This window comes from Lepisma saccharinum, chromosome 1, assembly GCF_977018435.1.
Source record: "Lepisma saccharinum chromosome 1, izLepSacc3.1, whole genome shotgun sequence".
In the NCBI taxonomy this organism is placed as follows: Eukaryota; Metazoa; Arthropoda; class Insecta; order Zygentoma; family Lepismatidae; genus Lepisma; species Lepisma saccharinum.
Genome location: NC_139229.1, coordinates 75,767,664 through 75,789,853, shown reverse-complemented (window position 1 = coordinate 75,789,853; position 22,190 = coordinate 75,767,664). Strand labels below are relative to the sequence as shown.

Here is a 22,190-nt window from a genome sequence, read left to right as displayed (position 1 = left end):
TCAACGTGATATGGCCCACAGATTTCACCTCGTACCCTCAACTGTGAACAAAACAATTCGCAAGCGCCTCAGGTTGAAGTGTGTGCGGAAGGCCCATGTACACCACCTTCTACCGCGTTACATTGCTGAACGTAAGACGAACTGCAGGAAACTGTATGAAAAGTACCTGGCGGGTTACAAATGGAAGAAAGTTGTCACAATGGATGAATCATATGTCCATCTCACTGCTGGTGGTCACATTCGGGCGATCACATACCATGACATTGATGGCAAGGGGGCACAGCAACTTTGTTCGTCAGTGCAGGGAAAGTTTCCCTCGTGGCTTTATGGTTGTGACAGGATTCAGATATGAGGGTAAGTTGATGATACGCAAGGTGGACAAAAATGTGAAGGTGAATGCCAGATACTTCCAAGACTCCATTCTGACACCTATCTATCAGAGAGACATCCCAAAATTGTATGGAATGGACGCGAACCAGGTGATGATCCATATGGACAAGGCTTCGAGTCATACCGCCAGAACATCACTACGTTTTTATCAGGAAATGGCAGAGGAATTAGGAATTCGTGTCATTCCGTTTGAAGACATTCCTGTGAAAAGCCCAGATGCCAGTTCAATGGATTTTTGCGCATTTGGACTGTTGAAACGACATCTTTAACATCGCCGCCCACGCACCCTGGATGGTCTATGGAAAGCTTGCAGGGAGGAGTGGGACAGAATTCCCATGCTTGCTGCAATGGAAACTGTGATGCCGGGCGATAGTCCACAATGCTGGGGGTCCAATAGGACATGATCAGTGGTGGTGGCGCTGTATCTCTTAAGGTAAGTACCCATCAAACATGGTCGGATATAAAGCGAACAACCTTCTGTATATTCAGAAGGACACACTGGTATATCCTTTATGCAATATTGTATTTGACAAAAATTTATTACAGATACATTTCTATTACGCATGAAAAATCTCACGCATATAAATTTGGCGTCAGTGAGAAACTCTCACTTTCTTGTTTCATAATTAATGGCACACAACCTAATATTCTCACTTTATGATTTGGTATACACAGGAGATGTACTATGTAGAAATTTTATTGAAAATTGCAGGCTCAGTCCAGTCCTGCTTGAGCTCACATTTTTTCACTTAAATTTCTACTAATATTCCCAGTTTGGCATTTCAGGTAAGTAGATAGGAATGAAAAATCGCAAACACATCTATGTTGGGCAGGGCTTTTCTCTAGTGCTTAAACAAGTGTATAATTTTTACTGCTAAATCTTACACTACTTTGGGCACCCCTTTACATTTATTGAAATATTGGATCAGAAAAATTATTCTCGGTTCACAGTCATTTTAGCAGTCACCCTACCCTGACTTTTCCAGATCATACTGTTATATTTATTTCATTTATTTGCCAGTTTATGATATTTTTAGATCTGAAGCATGAAACCTTTTCAGAAAGGCCTTTGTTACTGGCAATTTTGCAAACAAAGATTTGTACTGATACATGATATTATGTGCCAAAATATAAAAGGAAGGACACTATATTTCTTGTGAAAAAACAAAAATACTTTGAGCATAGAAACAAATATTCTAATTATTACTAACCTGTCTTTCATCTTTGGTCATTGGCTCTATTGGTATCTCTTTCAGAATCACCCATTCGTAACCTGGCAGTTGCTCACAAAGGTGAACCACACTATGAAACAAAGAGAACTACCTAATTCAAGAAAATGCAATTCAAAAAAGACTTGAACGTATTACAGTTTTAGATGCAAATATAGCAAAATACTACCTAAAAAGTTGCAAATGTTAGAGACTTATGCTGAAATTCCTTAAACTTACTCTTAATCCTGAAAAAAACAACCTTGAATCGGGTACTGCCTCTTGATTTTACCATTATCCAGTTTGCCTGTATAAGATATACATTATAGCAATTTTAGAGTGTGATAGTGTTATGTCATTGCAATGAGATTTGTATTTCATCTCCCACATTAATTGATTGAATTGTTGCTTTAAGTCCACTTTATGCACAGTAAGGCTAATCGGGGCTGGACCTACAGTTTAAAGTTGGATCCGAACCACTGTGCCATGTGCCTCCACCAGGTTCTCACATCAATTATATTATTATTATGGTAAAAGTTTAGTATTGAAGACACATTAAAATCAAATATTTTGTGTTTCGCATGGTTCGTACTTACCAATGGTGTATTAAGGAACATAGTTCAAGGTGCCATTATGCTTTCTACATGAAAAGAAACACAATTTTTCACATACATAGTGATTTTTTAAAAAAAATTCCTTTCTTCGCTTCCATAACACACAATATGGTGGCCACATCTTGACTCATGTTTTGGGTATGCAGTGTTTCCAACCTTGTTCACCGAAAAATACCTCCTATCGTGTTCGTCACATGTGCAAATTGTACATTATGCAAGGGAGATAGCCCCACGAACCATTCACGGATAGCCCCATGAACCATTTCTGATAAGGTTAGGTTAGGCAAGCATAGTTAAAAAAGGGGGGGTTGGAAACACTGACAGACTTACAATTTACTTTACATTGATTCTGTAACTACAAAAAGTTTATTATCATAAAGTTTATTTTACAACATATACGTTTTTTAATTTACCGGTAGTTAGATTAAGTTCAATGGCTGTCTCTAGAAATAGCTGGTTTAAATTACTGGGATGGAGATTAGGTTAGGTAATAAAAATCTAATGGTTCTCCCTAATAAAAACAATTTTGCTGTTGAACCATGCTTTACGGGGTAAGAGTCTAGTTTACGTCCTTTTCATAAGAAATACGTGTCATATATCGTTGGAGAGGTTATTGTATAAGGAATTCAACAAAGTAAATCCCAAGGCAAGGAAAAATTTCCTGGAGGAGAAAATCGAGAAAAACCGATGTTGTTCGGATATGCGTGATTGAACGTACTGAGGACATTTTTCGATTATGAAGCACATATTTAGGGGTGAAATGAGTGCTAATGGAACCTAACCTAACAGGCCTAACCTAACATAGGCGCCGACTCCATGGGGCTTAGGGGGGCTCGAGCCCCCCCAATGTTGATGATGTGGGGGCAGAGCCCCCCATAATTTTGCTTAAGAGGATCTAATGTATTATTTTTCTTCTCTTGTAAAGTTCTCTGAATTGTGCCACATGAACTTAACTTTAAATACACATTTGAAATGTTCTAGACCATCAACTTTGGGGGGCTGAGACCGCTAAACCATCAACTTTGGGGAGGGGGCGCTATGACCGGAGACAGCAAAACACATGACTTATTACTATATACTAAGTATATAATTATTATTTACTATTATACATATATTAATCAGAGACATAATGAATTTAGCCAAGGACTTGTTAAAGACTGTTTGGGAATCCCCTAAAAGAATGCAAATATTTAGTAATATTATTGATGTGAACGAGAAGGCTGGCCATACTGGACTGCGGCCACTTTGCCCTCGTCGGTGGACGTTGAGAGCCTCCAGTGTGCAACAGATCTTAAGGAACTATGAAAACCTTCTCAATTTTCTTGAGAAATTTACTGAAGAAGATTCTACTGACGCAGCATTAAAATGTGCTGGATACCTGGAGACAATGCTTCACTTCAAGACATTTTTCTTTCTCTCCCTCTACTGCCATGTGATGGGTCCAATAGAAGAGGTAAACTGAAATATTCAGTCTCCACGCATTGGTGCTACAGAAGTGGAATCAAAACTAAAATACTTGACTGACATCTTTCATGAAAAGCGAATGTGTTTTGAGCAGTTCTGGCTGAAATGCACAGAGGGCAAACCGAGCTTAGTTGATGAGCCAGAATTGCCCCGGCAACGTCACGTCCCTAAGAGACTTGAAAATCCTGATGCTGCCAAACATCACATGTTCTACACTCCAAAATAGTATTACAAATCAATATGCACTGACGTGTGTGACACAGCAAAATCATGTGTTAAACAAGGACATGAATCTACAGGACTACAAAAAATAACAGCCGTAGAGAAAGAATGCATCTCAACTGTGAACAGTTGCACAACAAACTTTCAACAAACGTGAGAATTCTTTCGCCAAGATTTGGATGCCGATAGGTCCTCCTTACACATGTCCATGCTTGGTGATATCGCCAAACAGAAGAAAGTGGTACCATGCGTGACATAAGGAAGTTTCTTTTGGAAGACAGCACCCTCCAGGAGCTTCTGCTTGAAGTTGCTAAATTCATAATGGTCCTCACAGCCGAAAGGTCATTCAGTGCTATTCGCCGACTAAAGACATATTTGAGATCTACAATGAGGCAGAAGAGACTAAGCAGCTTAGCGGTACTCCACATACATCAAACTGGGCTTGATAATTTGGACCTGAGACCGCTCGTTAATGAGTTCATAAAAAAATAACCCACTGCATAGAGCAACTTTTGCTTTATTTTTAAATCATGTTCACATGTTTTTGTTGTGTATGTCACTTTATATCTTAGTGTATATGCTATTTTTTTATTATTGCAAAATTAAATTTATAAAGTTAAATATTATAGCAAGAACAAAAAAGTAAAACTATTTTCCTGCGATTTGTGTTAGCATTTATGTAAATAATTAAATAAAACTGTTAAATATTGTAAATATTCGTTATTTTATGGGTACGTCAACACTAGGTTATTTGCAACCCATTACATGTCTGTTGCAGACATTAAAACACACCCATGCCCTCGCCAGGACTCGAACCCGAGACCTCTGGATCAAAGCTAGTTGAGTCGACCACCCAACACGCTCGCCTACCGAGGCCGGCATAAAACTGTTAGGTTGGTCTCTTAATGTTAATTGTTATCTAAAAAACAAATGAACAGACACAAAAGACATAAAGAGACTTTGAAACATTTTCTAAACGTTTCTCATATTACATTTCATTTGCATGAGAAATACCGAGTCGACCACCCAACACGCTCGCCTACCGAGGCCGGCATAAAACTGTTAGGTTGGTCTCTTAATGTTAATTGTTATCTAAAAAACAAATGAACAGACACAAAAGACATAAAGAGACGGTAACAGTAGTATAAGTCGGAGACGGATTTCTTAAAATTTACAGGAGAAAAGACGAGAAAGTACTTACGGAATTGTGTTCTTGAGGACTTTCTGAAGCCGGAGATATTTTTTTTTATAATCGTGCTACGTATTTTGTCTGTAAATAAGGTATTTTTCGTCAATCATGCATCTCCGTTGTGCGATAGCTCGTGCCGCCATTACCGCCGACTACGTGAATCAAATGTTCCGTGCGTTCGGTTATGTAACCCCCTCACAGTGTAGCAGCCACGCGGTAGTTTTACAAGATGACGTGTGAGCGGGTTTTTTCTTTTCCAATTTAAGGTAACACTCTAGTTTACGTCCTTTTCCTAAGGAATACGTGTCATATATCGTTGGAAAGCTTATTTTATAAGGAATTCAACAACGTAAATCCCAAAGCGAGGAAAAATTTCCTGAAGAAGTAAATCGAGAAAAACCGATGTTGTCCGGATATGCGCAATTGAACGTACTGAGGTATTTTTTAGATGATGAAGCACATATTTAGGGGTGAAATGAGTGCTAATGGAACCTAACCTAACAGGCCTAACCTAACCTCGTAGGCATACCTCGACCCCGTGAATGGATAGTGGGGCTATCGTGAACAGAAAGTGTAAAAAGAAAAAGGTACTTACCCGAAGAGATGCCGGGTGCCGCACCACGGTCGCACACCGCGAACGCAAAGACGCAATCACCATGCAGATAAGGACGTAAAGTAGAGTCTAGCCTCAATTTTTGCTTAAAAACCTCTTGTGAATAGTTTGTGCGGCATTTATCGGTTCATTAGTTTGGAAACACTGCACATCAGCTGACGATACTGCATATCAGCTGACGATAGACAACGTGAGTCAAGATTTGCCCGCCGAACTAGCAACGACCAATAAATGATTATAATGTTAAAAGTAACGTGTTTTTCATGGAAAAAAAGTTATGGCCAGCTTGAAAAATCTTCCGCTATGCATATGAGGTAAGTAGCAATGATTTTTATTTGAAAACAACCGAGTTTTATGTGTCTCCGGCTTATACTACTGTTACCAAAAACGGCTGTACGAAGACGTAATTTTTATTTTTAAAAAAAAGGAGGGAGTGAGTCATTCATTAATTTATTTCAGTGATGAGAGCCCCTCCAATAATTTTGACAAGTCGGCGCCCCTGTAACCTAACCTCATTCCTGTGAATGGTTAGTGACAGGAAGTGTAAAAAGAAAAACTAACTTACCCTATGGATGCCGGAGCGCTGGCTGTCTGCTAGCACGGTTTTGTAAACGGACAAGAAGGACGTAAACTAGACTCTAGCCCTTTACGGTTCTTTGCAAGTCCTTTAACTTGCGCATTAATCAGCGACAATTGAATAACGCGAGAATTATGTATTAAAAACAAAGTTTACAATACGTTCTAACAAATGTAGCTCCGTAATGTTCCCGCACGCTAGTCTTTTCAATATCGCTACAAAAACGCTAAATGCTCTGTAGAAAATAAGGTTTTCCGTAAAAACCGGGTGGACTCTCGCATACCTAACCCCACACAACTTTCTACATTTATCACCCAATTTATATAACAGAGAATAATAGTTATACTTTTTATGTACCCACCCAGATGCTCCACGGCCAATAACACGTATTTTTTTATATTTATCCATTGCAGTCCCACGTTCTTGTAATTTAAGAAAAATATATTTATCATATTTTCATATTTTCTGTGGAAGGAGCCGTACAAGTCAAAAACAACTGAAACAGACTGGTTTCCTGGTTGGATGCAGCTTTAGATTTGAGATGAACAAGTTGAGCATCATGACGTTTTTTATAACTTTGAACAATTGAAAGTCATATCGCATTTAACTTTCCCTAATTTAAGAACATTAATAGAAATATATTTTTGTAACTACAATAAGATACTGTATTTGTCTCGCGTAAATGTTAATAGTTTTGTCTGAACATTTGTTTCCAAAATAACACTCATCATAGAAGTCTAGTAGATGCATATGTTGACTTCAGGTAGCGAACGAAAGCTAGCGATAGCAATGTGACCAAACTTAACTTAAACATAGCGCGTTTCTGGAGGCGTTCATTGTCTGGGTCGCCGATAAGACGGCAGATGAGAAATCAAGAAGGGATTTAATTTCTAATTAAAAACAGCTGGTGTTAACAGTGTCGATAGGCAATCATGGGGAACTGGTGGGCAATGTATTATTCAGATCCTCAGGGAATGCCAAATGTGAGAGAAGGCCCAACGTTTGATCCTTTACTCGGATTTCCGGAAGGCAGAAAGCCTCGAGGTAAACTCAAACCACAGTTTTCCATGCAAATTGAAGTTAACGGAAGTTGTGTGTACTTTAAAAATTGAACTCATTTTGCATAAGAGACGAACAATCTTTGTAATAATGTTTTTTTGTCGAGTATGTACCATGGGACATAATTTCGAATGCTTGAAATGGCGAGAAACGTACAATTGAATCTGTTGTGCCCATACGTTCAATACATATATTATGCAGAATTTCTTAAAGAAAGAACTTAAGTTTTAATATTTCCAGACATTTAATTTTACATTGAACATGATTGTCATTTCAGTTATGTCCCATCAAAATATTAACAGTGAATGGACAACTGTGTCCCTGTGCCATGAATATTTGATGATTGAAAACAAGGTAAATGTCTGTTATATCAGAGACATATTTCTATCGGATATTTTCAGTTTTAAATGGTTCGTACTTACCAATTGTGTATTGCGGAACATAGTTGAAAGTGCCTTTATGTTTTTTACATGAAAATAACTTCGATTTTTCACATTACGAGTAATTCTTTTTGGTCCTTCCTTCCGTTGCGGAACATACAATATGGCGCGCACAGATGTGGATCATCGCGCGTCGTGCTTGTGTTTTGTCGATTTTGAGTGGGTATGCAGTGTTTCAACCTTCTTAACCAAAAAATACCTACTTTCGTGTTCATTATGTCATCACAAACCATTGACGGATAACTCCAAAAACCATTCTCGATAGCCCCAAAAACCATTCTCAATAGCCCCAAAAACCATTCACGATAGCCCCACAAACCATTGACGGATAGCCCCAAAAACCATTCACGATAGCCCCACAAACCATTTCCAGCAAGGTTAGGTTAGGTAAGCAGTAAAATTTTCGTATCCCCAAAACGTATTTCTTCAATTTTACATTAGAAAGTACTTACTGAAATGGGTTTATTTATACTTTAGGAAGGTCTTGGAAGTTTGTTTTCACCTGGTTGAAATTTTTTTGCCGATAAATCATGTAATTTTCGACTTTAATGGCACTCCGATGCACGAAAGCTGTTCCCTTGATGTCCGTCTACTACGTGAACCAAATATTTGCGAGCGTTTCATGACGTCACAACCGGTCAGTGTTTCCAAATGCGTGGTTTTGTAACTGTGTAACAGTTCTAGAACGTAAATAAACGTGAGTTACTGTTCATCATTTCTGATTACGAACTTGCAACAACATGACGTGCACAGGATCAGTGGCATGCTCAATGTGAGGTTGATGGGGGTTATAACCCTCCCGCCCCCCCTTTCGCCCAGTATCTCTAAGGCTATTTATGAATGGTTCGTGTGGCTATCTGTCAATGGTTCGTGGGGCTATCCGTCAATGGTTCGTGGGGCTATATATGAATGGTTCGTAAAAAATTTCTAATTTTGAAAAACAAATTTAACTATCTTTCCTAACCTAACAGAACCTAACCTAACCTTGCCGTGCATGGTTCGTGGGGCTATTTATGAATGGTTCGTGGAGCTATCCGTGAATGGTTCGTGGGGCTATCCGTGAATGGTTCGTGGGGCTATCTGTGAATGGTTCGTGGGGCTATCCGTGAATGGTTCGTGGGGTTATTTATGAATGGTTTGTGGGGCTATCCATCAATGGTTCGTGGGGCTATATATGAATGGTTCGTGGGGCTATCCGTGAATGGTTCGTAAAAAATTTCTAATTTTGAAAAACAAATTTAACTATCCTAACCTAACAGAACCTAACCTAACCTTGCCGTGCATGGTTCGTGGGGCTATCCGTGAATGGTTCATGGGGCTATCCGTGAATGGTTCGTAAAAAATTTCTAATTTTGAAAAACAAATTTAACTATCCTAACCTAACAGAACCTAACCTAACCTTGCCGTGCATGGTTCGTGAAGCTATTTATGAATGGTTCGTGGGGCTATCCGTGAATGGTTCGTGGGGCTATCCGTGAATGGTTCATTGGGCTATTTATGAATGGTTTGTGGGGCTATCCATCAGTGGTTCATAGGGCTATCCGTGAATGGTTTGTGGGGCTATCCGTGAATGAATAGTTTGTGGGGCTATTTATGAATGGTTCGTGGGGTTTTCGAACCCGAAAAAAAAATTAATTTTGAAAAACAAATTTAACTATGTTTCCTAACCTAACAGAACCTAACCTAACCTTGCCGTGCATGGTTCGTGGAGTTTTCGAACGTGGAATAAAATACAAAATCAGTAACACGAAAGTAGGTATTTTTCTATGAAGAAGGTTGCAACACTGCATAACCACTGATCATGGACTACACTAGTCAAGATTTCTCTGCCATATCGCGTGTAACGCAAGCGAAAGTGAACAAAATAAAATTACTCGATATTTCGAAAATTGATATTATTTGCGTGCAAAAAACGAAACGCGAAAGAGAAGAATCCGCACGAATGCAGAATATGTAAGTATCAATGTGAAAAATATGAAAATAAGGGAATTAGAGACGTTTGGTTGTTACCGAAATTTTTATAGGTAAGCTTATTAAAAAAAAAAAAATCTGGTAAAAAGAAGGCACGTTTGGAAACACTGGCGAGACCGCATGACTTTCGACGCTCACGCCATCTGCATGTACATAATGGAAACAACAGCATAATGTTGTCGCTTTGCACAAAATGCAAGTTTATTATATCAAAAGTGCTTATTTCTTGTGCAGCATTCTACGGTGAGAAAATACCTCCAAGAACTTTCAAAATACTACAGAAACTCTTTTCCGTAAGTAGTTTCTTCTGTAAAAATGAAGAAATGTGTCTCCGATAAAACAGACATTTACCTTGCTTTCTATTACATTTCTAAAATTAAAAATATATATTTACATTACAATATCAATATATTTTGTTTCACCGTAGTCATAGGCCTATTTGGATAACAGTTTATATGATTAATTATTTTTGCAAGTTTTACGAATCTTTTAGAACAGTGGTTTCCAACTTCAAAAAGTCCGAGGGCCAAAATTATTTCCAGCAGTTGATAGGCGGGCCACATTTTTTTTTTTGGGGGGGGGGGATTAAAAATTACAAAAATTGTAAGTACTGAACTGAAAATGTAGTACTTTTGCATGACCTAAATTTCTAAAATGAGGCAATAAAACAATGGAATTACAAATCAAAATTGTATAATTACAATTTATTTCACAAAAACCCAATACTTATTGATGAATTGAAAGAAATTAAAGACACCATACAAATAAGAATCCTTCATAGTAAGTGTTCAATGTGAAAATGTAGCCCGGCCTGCTTCTTTTATTAAAGTTGTATTTGAATTTCTCTATTTGAAAGTCTCAGAAGGTGAAGCAGTGAAGAATCTGCCAGTGTGCTTCTGTAGCGGTTCTTGATGAACTTCATTGAAGAAAAAACACTTTCACACGTGTATGTGCTACCGAACATCGATGTCATTCTTTGCCCAAAAGTACGAAGGTTTGGAAAGCGTTTTTTTGAAAGGTATTTGAAAAACTCTGGCCCCTTTTCTTGCCTAGTTTGAAGGAACACATCGCCTTGCAAATCACGCAATTCAAGTTGGAGAGAAGCTATTTTAATTTTCAATCTTACGTTTTTTGGAGATATTGCTCATTTCGATATTTGCACAAACTTTAACAATCAGTCACAGTACAATCCGAGTTGGAACACTGGAAATCTCTTCGTACTTCGTGCGTAGTAAAACAGATCTCCATAGCGCCGCTCTTCAGTTTGTTTCTAAACACAAAGAGTGAATGAAGAAGCATTCGCAGAAGCTGTGGAGTTCATTTCGCATAGCGAAGGGGTGGAATGAATGGTGCGAAGAGAAAGTTACGTCACTTTAGATTCTTCTGATTATCATTATTGACTGCAAAATCAATTCTACCTGTGATATTGTCTTTCTTCACAGAGCATCCGTTCCTTCAGTAAAAAAAGAACGTATTTTAATAAAAATAAATAAAATTAATGTATTTTGCAAACTCGCTTCGCGGGCCGCAGAAAAAGGCAACGGGGGCCGCATGCGGCCCGCGGGCCGCCAGTTGGAAACCCCTGTTTTAGAATACTGAAAATGATCATGGAAGGGTAATAATTTACTATCCGTCGGACACCTATAACTTCTTCGTTTTGTCAATTTTTGACATTCGTACTTACCTATCTGCTTCGCGGAACAATCTTTAAGGTGTATTGACGTTTTTTTGATCAAAGTAATTGCAAATTTTCACATTACGAGTACTTTTCTCGTACTCTTTTCACTTGCCTGTGACCCAATGTGGCGCGTACACCTTCCTACATAATTGCGCATCGTTCTTGTTTTTTGTCGATTTTCATTTGTTATGCATTGTTTCAACCTTTGGAACCCGGGAACAACTCTCAACTGATCCATTTTTTTTTTTAACTTTTTTGCATTGTTTTACGAAGAAAATTGAAATGTTTTGTGGTGCTATCCGTGAATGGTATTTGGGTTATCCATCCCGGATTCGGTGGGAAATTTAAAGTAAAAAATTATTTTCGTTTGAAATTTCTGAGTCCAAATTTCCCACCGATTCTGGGCTCCGCCCCTGGGGTGATTGACCTCCCGCTACCGCAGCCCCGGTCCGCTCCGGCTCCCCGGCTTTCTCTATAGAGTCCCTGTTAAAGGTATGTTAGAAATTGGCCGGAGTCACCTGCCCCCAAATGAGCCACAAACTTTTAAATTTGAAGAAATTTGTTTCCAGGATAGTTAAAACTTACCTGAATTTCACCACGCATCCACGACACGTCATATTAGGCATATACCCATCATTCCTTGTAATGAGTAGCTTACATTCACTGCCACATTTTCGACATTTCTTCCCTTCCTTCACGATCCCGTGTTCAATTAAAGTAAAAAAATCCACTGGATCTTCCACACCCGGTACGAATTTCACCACGCATCCATCACACGTCATGTTTCTAACTTTCGTTGCAAACAGACACAGTTCGAAACACTGGATACCCAATGAACATGAATAAAACACAATCACGACACGTGATGATGTAGGAAGGTGTACGTGCCAAAGGCTATTGTCTGTCAGAGAATTAATTTACAACAAAGAACATGAATTTCCTCTATGAAACATTCCCACATCACACAAAACACCTTCGAGATGTTAGACAATGCTACAGGAACTTATTACGGTAGGTAATTTCTTCTGTAAAAATGAAGAAATGTGTCCGAAGCATAGTAAATTAGTACCAAAAAAAAACACCTCCTTCCTCTGTAATGTAATTTTTGCCATGGTAGATATTCCTTAGGGACAAGACTGCAACCCCCCCCCCCCCTGCCCCTTCTTTTTCTAAATATTTGAAATGAAAGCTGGAACACCAACATAATAATTAATAGAACCTCTATAAATAAGTTTTCGCAGATAAATATAAGTAACTTGCTTACGTTGTATTATTATCAACTGCATCTTTTATTCCCCGAACATGAATGAATATCCAGACATGCAACTTCCTCAACCACTTCCCCACCTAAAACCTGCCTACATCCATGGCAGAGTGGTTAGCACAGAATACTACAACACCAGGAGTTCCAGGTTCGACTCCCAGCTTTGTGAGTGTCCCTTCAGCAATGTCATCATATCATCACTCATCCTCATCATCGCAATACCCAAAAGTGACAGAGAATCAAAGTAAAATAAACCAAATTAAAAATATCCACCCAAACTTCACAGTTGACACTAACCACTTCTGGAAAGGCAGTATACCTCAATATCCCCAATGCACAAACCTTCCTCTTGAAAGTCCAGGAAGCAGGCCTTGAATTTAATATAGCCCCTCGGTAATCCTATATCCACCTTACCATCTTTCTGTCTTCAGTTCTAAAAGAATGGTGTGAACCATGCAAGTACGTTCACATTCAGTACTTGCTCCATTTCCAGGGCAACTGCTTTCATGTTTTTATGAGACTTGACCATTATACATCCCTTTTACTGCCGGCCTCTTTGTTGGAGTGGTTAACCCAGTGCCAGAAATCCCAGCCCCTGCATGGGTGTTCTTTGTGAGTGTACCTTCATCAATTCCAACATATCGTCACTCATCCCCATCTTTGCAATTAGCAAAAAAAAGTGTCAGAAAAGCGAAGCATAATAACCAAATCAGTCAACAACCCTTTTACCTTTTTATCATGTTTGAAGCCCAATTTTGCCCAAGCTGATGATGTGACCATTACATGTGCGATAATATTGGTATGCGATATGAATTCTGCTCAATCTAATAATGTGAGTGCCATCATGTAGAATGGTACACTCACCTCTGGCTACAGTGTATTATCCTGTGTCATCTTTCTTTCTAGTGTGATAGTGTAGCCAGGTCATGAAATATCAAGTGTGTTTCTATTTAGTGAGCTGGAAACCATGGCAAAATCTTGGAATTTCATAAGAATTTTGTAGGAAAAGTCAAGATTATGATTGTTCTTAATGGCACAGAAGAATGAATTTAACACATCTTTGAACACTAGTTAACTGTAAGAAGTGTAAAAAAACACCTAGGCTACGTAAAAGATGCCTCTTGCACTCCAAAATATGTGTAAATAATGTTAAAACCTTACAAGTTGACTGTGACCATGTTACCGCTGGTAAACCCATTTTTTTTTGTATTTTTACACATTAGGTTTGATATGTAGGTAATTGTAAAAAAAAAGAAAGTTAAAGTGCTCCCCCATGAAGGCGTATAGGGGGTGTGGGGGTAATGCCCAACACTTTCTTGATCCGGTCGTGAGTAGGGGTGATGTGATCAGCATCACGCCCCTGACCGCCTTTACCCCCCAGGGTTTCCCCCAGGTACCAATGCATTCGATGCTGGGTGGGTGCTGGAGCTGCTTCCAACGTTAGAAAAGTTCCCGGATTTGAACCAGCCGGGGATCGAACCCGGGACCTTTAGCATGGTAGTCAGACGTGTTACCGACTGAGCCACCGCGGCCAGGTAAATGTTCATGATATATTATGCAAACTATTAAAAGAAGCTTCTGAATCATAATGTAAGTAAATTGTTTTAAGTTCTTCTTAAAGGTTCGCATAACCACTTGATTGATGCAAAATAATCTAACACAGTTACTTTTAGTGGTTTTTATTGGTTCGGATCCCAGTTCCGATTAGCCTTTCTGTGCATAAAGTGAACTTAAAACCACAAATCAATCAATCAATCAATCTATCCAATGTATATATTGGCTAACAAACATGATAAGGGATGAAAGACTGGTGTATATACACCAGACTGGTTTATATACAGCACTGATCGCTCTCCGCATTGCACCCTTCTGAGGACCAGGTTTCCTCCCCAATTGTATGCAGGAAGGGGGGGGGGGGGCTGCTGAAAAGAGTGGCTGTTTAAAAGCATGCAGCTTACAGGTATCAGTTCCACTGCTGCAAACAGTGTTGGCAGAAGAAAACTGCTTGTTCCTGCTTTCTATGTCATGCTTGGGAGAAGCAGTGTTGCTACATGAGGGGAAATTTCCTTTGGTGAAGGAAATCTAGGTCCAATTTCAAGTAAAATGGGACATTTTATGAAAAAAATATAGAAATTTCGAGGAAATTCAAAGTTGCTAGATTTCTGTTTTTCTTTTACTTGCATGTCTGCATGTTTTATTTCCATTACATCTAATTAATCTAGATTGGGTCCATGATAAATATAAACAATAAATAAGAATTATTGCAGTACCGTAAACCAGGTTAAAGTTTCATAATATGCCACTGCAGTTTGATCTGGAATTTCATTTATAATTAGCTGGAAGTTCCGTAGGTTTGTTTTCTTAAAAATAAGCAATTTGTAATTTTATGCAAAAATATTCGAAGTCTTGCATTACAAGAAAAATCTTCTTTCAGTTATGTTGGCAACAGAACAGGAGATGATAGCTGCAAAAATACCCATAGCGAACAGGGATTATTGTGCTCATCACTACATAAAGTATAACACTTGCAGATCAGATGTATGGCCCTTGGCTTACAAGTGTAAACATGAGAAGCACGAGTACATGCATTGTTTGTATGAAGAGTAAGTATCTGTTTCACATCTGACATTTTGTGAGTACAGTCGTTGTTTCAGATTCCATTTTTGCCTTGTAATCAAGAGGTGCTGGGCAAGGTGGATTGGTTTAAATCACTTTATATTAATAGTTTATAGAATAATGTACGTAAGGAATATTTAGATATCAGAATCACTTTTGGTGAAAGTACATTTTTAATCTCTCAATAGTTTAATAGTGTTTATTAGGTTCTAAGAAAGAAAACAAAATATATGTACTGATGGGGTGAAGCTCATAGGAAAGGAAATGGTGATATGTAAACTGTAAACACACTTCAGTTTATCTTGATTTAAAATTCAATAAGTTTTATTGGCAAATATAGCAAGAAATTTATGTAGAAAAATATACAAAATACTAACCATGTTAATGTAAGCCTTGTTTTGTTGTGTGTGTGATTTCTTATCTATACATATACAAGACATACAAAACACGTAGGTTCAAATTAACAACGTAACTTTAATACATGGAAGCCATTCACGTACATCTTACACACAGTTACTATAACAACCAATCAATAACATGCTATAGAATACAAATTCTTCTTCTTCCTCTTATCATGCGTCTATCATCTCCTCCTGGAGTCTCTTTTTTTGTTTTAAGTGCTGGTCTCACCGTATCTATCAGGAGGTCTCCTAAGTCTATTCGATCTTCTGATTGGTGTGTGCCCAGCGTCTGTATTTGGTTGGTTTTGGTTATCTCTTCCCTCTGCATCCTCCGGCTGTCCTTCTGGTATCGATTCAAGGTTTGGATCAGGTAGATCTGTTGATGGGGGTTTGGTTCACACTCACGCTTTCGTAGCCACCTGACGTGTACCGTTCGTGTCGATCCGTCGAACAACTGCACTTTATATATTAAGCTGTTGCCAACTCTAGACAATACCATTCCTGGTACATGCTTTGGATAATTTACCTTCGGGGTCTGCACCCAGACTGGATCATTCGGAAGATATGCAAGATAAGTTTTGTCAAGTCTCTTCCTTTCTACTCGGCCCCGCCGTGATCCAAGAAATGGTGGGCGATCCACTCGCCTTTCCCGTTCAGTCATATATTTATGTCTCTTGTATCGCAGTTGGTCACTTTCCCTTGATTCATCATCCTTATCTCCCATTGCCTGTGTTCGAATTCCATCTCTCTCTTCTCTCGCCTTCTGAGCCAACTGCCTCAGATGCTCTTCTTTCTTCTCCTTTCCTTTCTGGTCCCTTTCAGCTCTTTCTGAGAGCTGTGCTCTCAAACCTTCACTTTCCGGTATTTTAGTATTAATATCTGCGTCATCATTTCGTTCGGACCCCGTATTTGTGAACAATGTGTTACAATGTGCTAACAGTTTTCTCCAACCCGGATGAATACTGTCCAGCCATGAACGTCCAATCAACGGATAACGCAGTTCTTCTTCACACAATATAACCGGTAATTTATACAATACATCATTCAATGATAAATCTATGAAAGCTTGACCTTTCAACTTCAAATTATTATTATTCACACCTCGTAACTTAAGTGTAGTGAATTGTGTTCGCCGATGAGGAAACATTTTTTTGAAAGACTTGCTATTGAACAGCGTAACTGTAGATCCAGTATCTAGTTCACATTGTACAATTCGTTTATCAATACACAGATTAACTACGCACGGTTCCGCTGACATAAGAACATTAGTGCCATCTACAACTTTTGTCTTTGGCTTGAAACTAACGCTCCTTGCTTTTGAACGATTGAGCGTAGCATCTTCCACTTGTGAATTGTCTGTGCTTGATGAAATAGTGCAAGTATTATCTTTTGGCGGATGAGAATCACTAACTTCAACGTGCAATAAAGACAAACCATGAAATTCATTATGTATGTTTTGTTCAACAATAGCGTCTAAAGGTTTAATATTAGACGTAGATATTTGATCACTTGTAATTGTCTTACTCGCAACTCCACCATTATTTTTCCTAAACTTGCATTTTACATGCCAATGACCTTTCTTTTTGCAAAATGAACATATCGAATATTTTGCTGGACAATGTCCAAGATCATGTCTTCTGGAACATCTATCACATTCTTCGGTGCTTTTATAACTTCTATTCTGAGGATTAACGAAGTTCTTTCTGTGTGCTTGCGAGGACTGGAAACATGGTTTCAATTTCTGTGTCCCAGAAAATGCAACTAGATTAGGACTATAATCTTTTTCACGATGTATGAACATTTGTGTTTCTCGTTCAATTAATTCCATTCGAAGCACAATATCTTGACATTTTGCTGGAGTCAATGTAGGTTCAGAAAGTAATTTCTTTCTAATGGCGTCAGACCGAACGCCTACAATTATTTGCTCTACAATGGCTTCCTGTAAGTACTGGCCAAAACTACATTTAAGTGCTTGTTGCTTAACACGTACCATAAATCGTGTTGCATCGTCCCCGCTTTCCTGCATGCATTGCCTGAACTTAAAACGTTCCACATATTTGTTTATTATCTGGCCATAATGTTTAAGTAGATTATCCCTGAGGGTCGAATACGTTTGTCGTTCGACTGGTTCAGGTGCTAGGATAGTCTTCAGCACTTTGAATGTTTCAGGTCCTATAACTGCAATCAGTATGGGTACCTTCTTGGCTTCATTAACATCATGAGCCAAGCAAGACTGTTCAAACCTCGTTAAATAATCTTCTATTTCTTCCGAATCTGGCCGGAACTCAGAGAATAAATTCAAACCGAACATATTCATAATTGTGGTCAACTGAATATCACAATATCGTAAACACAATCCGTATCACACTGATTTAAACTTTGTTCTTGTACAATTATTGTAATCTACGCCGTAGACACAATTTGTATCGCATTGATTGAACCTTACCGTTGTGCAATTATTGTAAATAGTACACAAATCGTGTAATCTTGGTTCTTACCGTAGAAATTGATCAAGCCGACACAATTTCTGCTTGCATAAACCTATGCTGGAATGATGATCGTCGCGTACTCTTCGTGACGTCTTCATCCATACTTCTTCTTACGAAGGATTACCAAGAATATCCTGTACGACTGCGCCATAGATGTTAGCCTTGTTGTTTGTTGTGTGTGTGATTTCTTATCTATACATATACAAGACATACAAAACACGTAGGTTCAAATTAACAACGTAACTTTAATACATGGAAGCCATTCACGTACATCTTACACACGGTTACTATAACAACCAATCAATAACATGCTATAGAATACAAATTCTTCTTCTTCCTCTTATCATGCGTCTATCAGTTAAACTGTAAATAAACGTAGCAGCTGATATTTTGCAAAGTATATTAAAAAAATTGCCAGAATTCAGCTACAGAGACAATAAAAATATATTTTAAATTACAATTATAGAGTACATTCAGAATGTTTTATTTTCACTCGAAGAAGAGGTACTGAAATTATTCTAGTTTCATTTACACATTCAACAAGCATTTCCATAGTAGGTTCTCATATATACAGTATCAGAAACAGAAAAATGTATATTTACATATATTTTTTTTATTTGCTTTATTCAAACTGTTAAAATATTTTACAGGGCCATTTACAAAAAAAAATGCTTTTCTACAAAAACCATACTAGCAATTTAAGCATTTTTTAATAAATAAAAAATCCGATTTAAATTTTAAAAATCCTCAAGAAATATTTTTTTAAAAAAAAATCATGATTTTATCCACCCTGGTCCTAACTTTGATACCCATTGGAGGTACATGGTGGTTCAGATTCCACTTTAAACTGTAGGTCCAGTCCCAATTAGGTTGCTGTGCATAAAGTGGACTTGAAATACAAACTCAATCGCATGAACTCTAATTAACAGAGACCAGATTTTATAGGGGAAAATGTTACTCTAAAAAGGACCAAAAACGGAAAAAGGACTAGTTTTTTTTGCACTCCACTAAAAGTACTACGTACTTTAAGTTAAAGCGCAATATATACAATTCATACATAAAAATGGATACATTAAATTTCATATTAATGTATCCCTTTTTATATATATGAATGTTATATTTTGTACTTTCATTTAAGATAATATTTTTAGTGGAGTGCAAAAATAAACTATAGTCCTTTCTCATTTCCTTTTCTTAAAGCTAAAGTACAGCAAATAATCTTACCATCGGTTTCGATGAAGTCTTCCTTACAACAGCTTACCACATTCTATAGCTTTCTGTCACTTGACCTGGCTTCACCATTTCACTGACGCTCAATACTGTTGTCACTGTCACACAGTAAAGTTAAAACTATTCTATAAGACATCACAAGAAAAGTCTAAATCTAGCAGATAAGTACACTTTCAACCATTGGCAGCAATTAGAGGGGCGAGGGGGACAATGTACGTTTGTTGCTGCCTAAGCCCAGATCACATTGTTTCAACAATCGCTGCAACGTACTCCGAACACTCTTGGAGGGAAGGGAAGGTAGAAGGTGCTTGTTCTTTCTTTCCTCTAAGCTGCACCAAATAGACAATTGTTGAATGTTTTGTTCAGGGAAAAAACAGTTGTACAAAATATTTGATACCTTGTCAATAAAGGGACCAAGGAAGATGTGTTTTAAAAAGGAGGAAGAAGGAATGAAGGCTGAAAAACTAGTCGAGAAAGGGACCAAAAAGCAAAATGTTTAAAAAAATGGAATGTGGGCTGAAAAAGCTATCTAATCTTGTTGATTTAAGATAATTATCAACACTGTTGTTATTTATTCCATGGTTCGTGTTGAAAGATGAGAAAGGACTTCCCTTTAAAATCTGGTCTCTACAGATTACACTTTAAGCTGTACTTCAGTCCCAGTTTACCTGTTGCATATAAATTGGATTGATCTTGAATTCTTCTTGGTTCTTAAAGATGTCTGCCACGTTCAAAGCAAGTACAGTTTCTTCAACTATGTTCTCTGTTGAATTTACTGAAACATAGTTGTTATTGTAAATTCCATGTAAAATTGTGGATCCAATCGCAATTAGCATGTGTATGTATGACTAGGACTTCATGTTGTTAAATTTTTTGGTAACAATATGCATCAAGAATTTACCTCAAAAGGTGGGAGGAGGGGGTGTACACCCCTGGCTAAGTCACAATATGTGATAAATAGGCCTAGGCTTTTTAGGCACTTAGGAAAAGTGTGCTTTTAGGTTCCTAAATAGGTTCTAAAAATCTTAAAATGGTTCAAAATTCCTGAAAAATACTGATTAGGTAGAAACGTTAAATACATTTCAAAACATTTCAAAAGAACTGTAAGAAATTTGAAATTTCTAACCAAATTTGTATTTGTATACACCATTTTCAAAATTTTCCACTATTTATTGTAATACTAATACTTGTGCTGTTAGCATAAGTTACTTGTTGATGTGATAAATGAATTGTGTGTAATTTGCTGCTCGATGCATAACAACAATCTTTTCCATGTTTCCCACAATCAAACTTCACGTTTTATGTGTGAGGATCATCTTATATGCTGGAAATGATCTTTCCACAAACACTAGTCAGTGGTGCAAATTTGAATGCTGAAATTTTAGCACGAAACTGATGTGAAAGAGAACAAGACCCCACACATCGTAAGTTTGCCAGAGCAAAAACCTCTTGTGTGTGATACAAATCCTGTAAAACCTTAAAATAATACCAAGACCAAGAAAAGGTTGCATATACATGTAGATGCTCTTATGTTATTTTAGTCACCATAAAATTTCATCAGTTGCATTTTTTTAATGACACGCTGACATAACTTGTTATTTCTTATTTATCTGTACAGGAAAAAAATAGGCTTTCAGCCTCTAATCCAAGGTCTAGTTGTAAATGCCATGACAAACACGTTTTGTAGCAAATGTGTACTTGTTGTAACATCTAAATTTCATAATCGTGCGATTACAATTGATCATATTATGTGGTTCAGTATTATTTTATGTTTAAAAAAATGTACATTGACTCATTTCAGTGCTAAATTTTGAGGCTTATTCAGTTTTATGTACCTCCTGTTAATAACTCTTTTATGCCCAATGGCGAATTGTCCATGACTATTTTCATTCTGTTTGTTTTGCATGCTGTGATTATCATGAGTTGAAAGAAATGTCAATAAGTAGAGGATAAGATCGGCTTCGAGTTAGCAGAATTTCATCCCTTAAAACAACACAGGACATTGAATTAAGAAGAATGAAAATTGTGATGGACAATTTGACTACCATCATCTTTGCTGTTGACTGTACTTTACATAAAAAGTAAGTCTTGAAGCTTTTCTCGAGATAATCTTTTCATCGTGTACTTTACAGTTTTACATTATTTCCAGCTTTTTCACTCCTACGTATGTTATTTTACTATTAAAATCATGGTAAACAAAAAAACATTGTTATTAAACTTAACTATTAGTTATTTTTTTCATTTTTTGCATTACAAATTATCAGGTTATTATAATGAGATTATTTTTCCAGCTACATAATTCGAATGAAAGAATACGAGAGGGAGAGAAGGCTACTTCAAAGGAAAAAGAGAATAGAGGCTAAGAAGAGGAAAGAAGAAGCCATGGGCATCTAAGACAGGATTGTTAGGAATAGTATTCACGTAGGACTTCTACCTGGAAAGTTTTTTTGTGAGCAGTACAGTGAACATTGTGTAAATATTTAATGGATTTTCTTACTGATATTGTTAACAGTACAATAGATTATTGAAAGGGATATAAATGCTATTGTTGTGCAATGGTAATTATGGCATGTACATATTTGTAGGTATTTGCTACACACTAAGCTATTATATAAATATTTGTGTCCTTGGCTTAAGCAGAGTAAAGAATTTATGTAAAGCATTGCATTATTTTTGAAGCACCATTTCCCTTAATTTTAGAGGAAAATTGTTTACTTGAGTAGTCTTGATAATTTGAATCTCAATAATATAATGTTTCCTGTAAT

At 37.4% G+C, this 22,190-nt stretch overlaps 2 protein-coding genes across 4 annotated transcripts in view; one reads left to right on the top strand and one right to left on the bottom strand.

The window, feature by feature from the left end:
* LOC145996734 (serine/threonine-protein kinase Nek8-like) overlaps positions 1-6,778 on the bottom strand; it is a 43,355-nt gene extending 36,577 nt beyond the window's left edge. For all 3 annotated transcript variants that reach the window (XM_083133262.1, XM_083133267.1, XM_083133271.1), the window contains exons 1-2: positions 6,639-6,778; positions 1,602-1,692 (exon numbers count right to left, since the gene is read on the bottom strand). In XM_083133262.1, coding sequence (XP_082989388.1) covers positions 1,602-1,692; positions 6,639-6,685 — 138 coding nt within the window. In that variant the 5' untranslated portion in view covers positions 6,686-6,778. The remainder of the gene's footprint in view (positions 1-1,601; positions 1,693-6,638) is intronic.
* Positions 6,779-7,108: 330 nt separating this feature from the next.
* On the top strand, positions 7,109-22,084 carry ND-B18 (NADH dehydrogenase (ubiquinone) B18 subunit). The gene is made up of 3 exons (XM_083113922.1): positions 7,109-7,321; positions 15,124-15,292; positions 21,717-22,084. Exons 1-3 carry the CDS (start codon positions 7,210-7,212, stop codon positions 21,817-21,819), a joined length of 384 nt encoding a protein of 127 aa, XP_082970048.1. The 5' UTR covers positions 7,109-7,209; the 3' UTR covers positions 21,820-22,084.
* Positions 22,085-22,190: the final 106 nt, after the last annotated feature.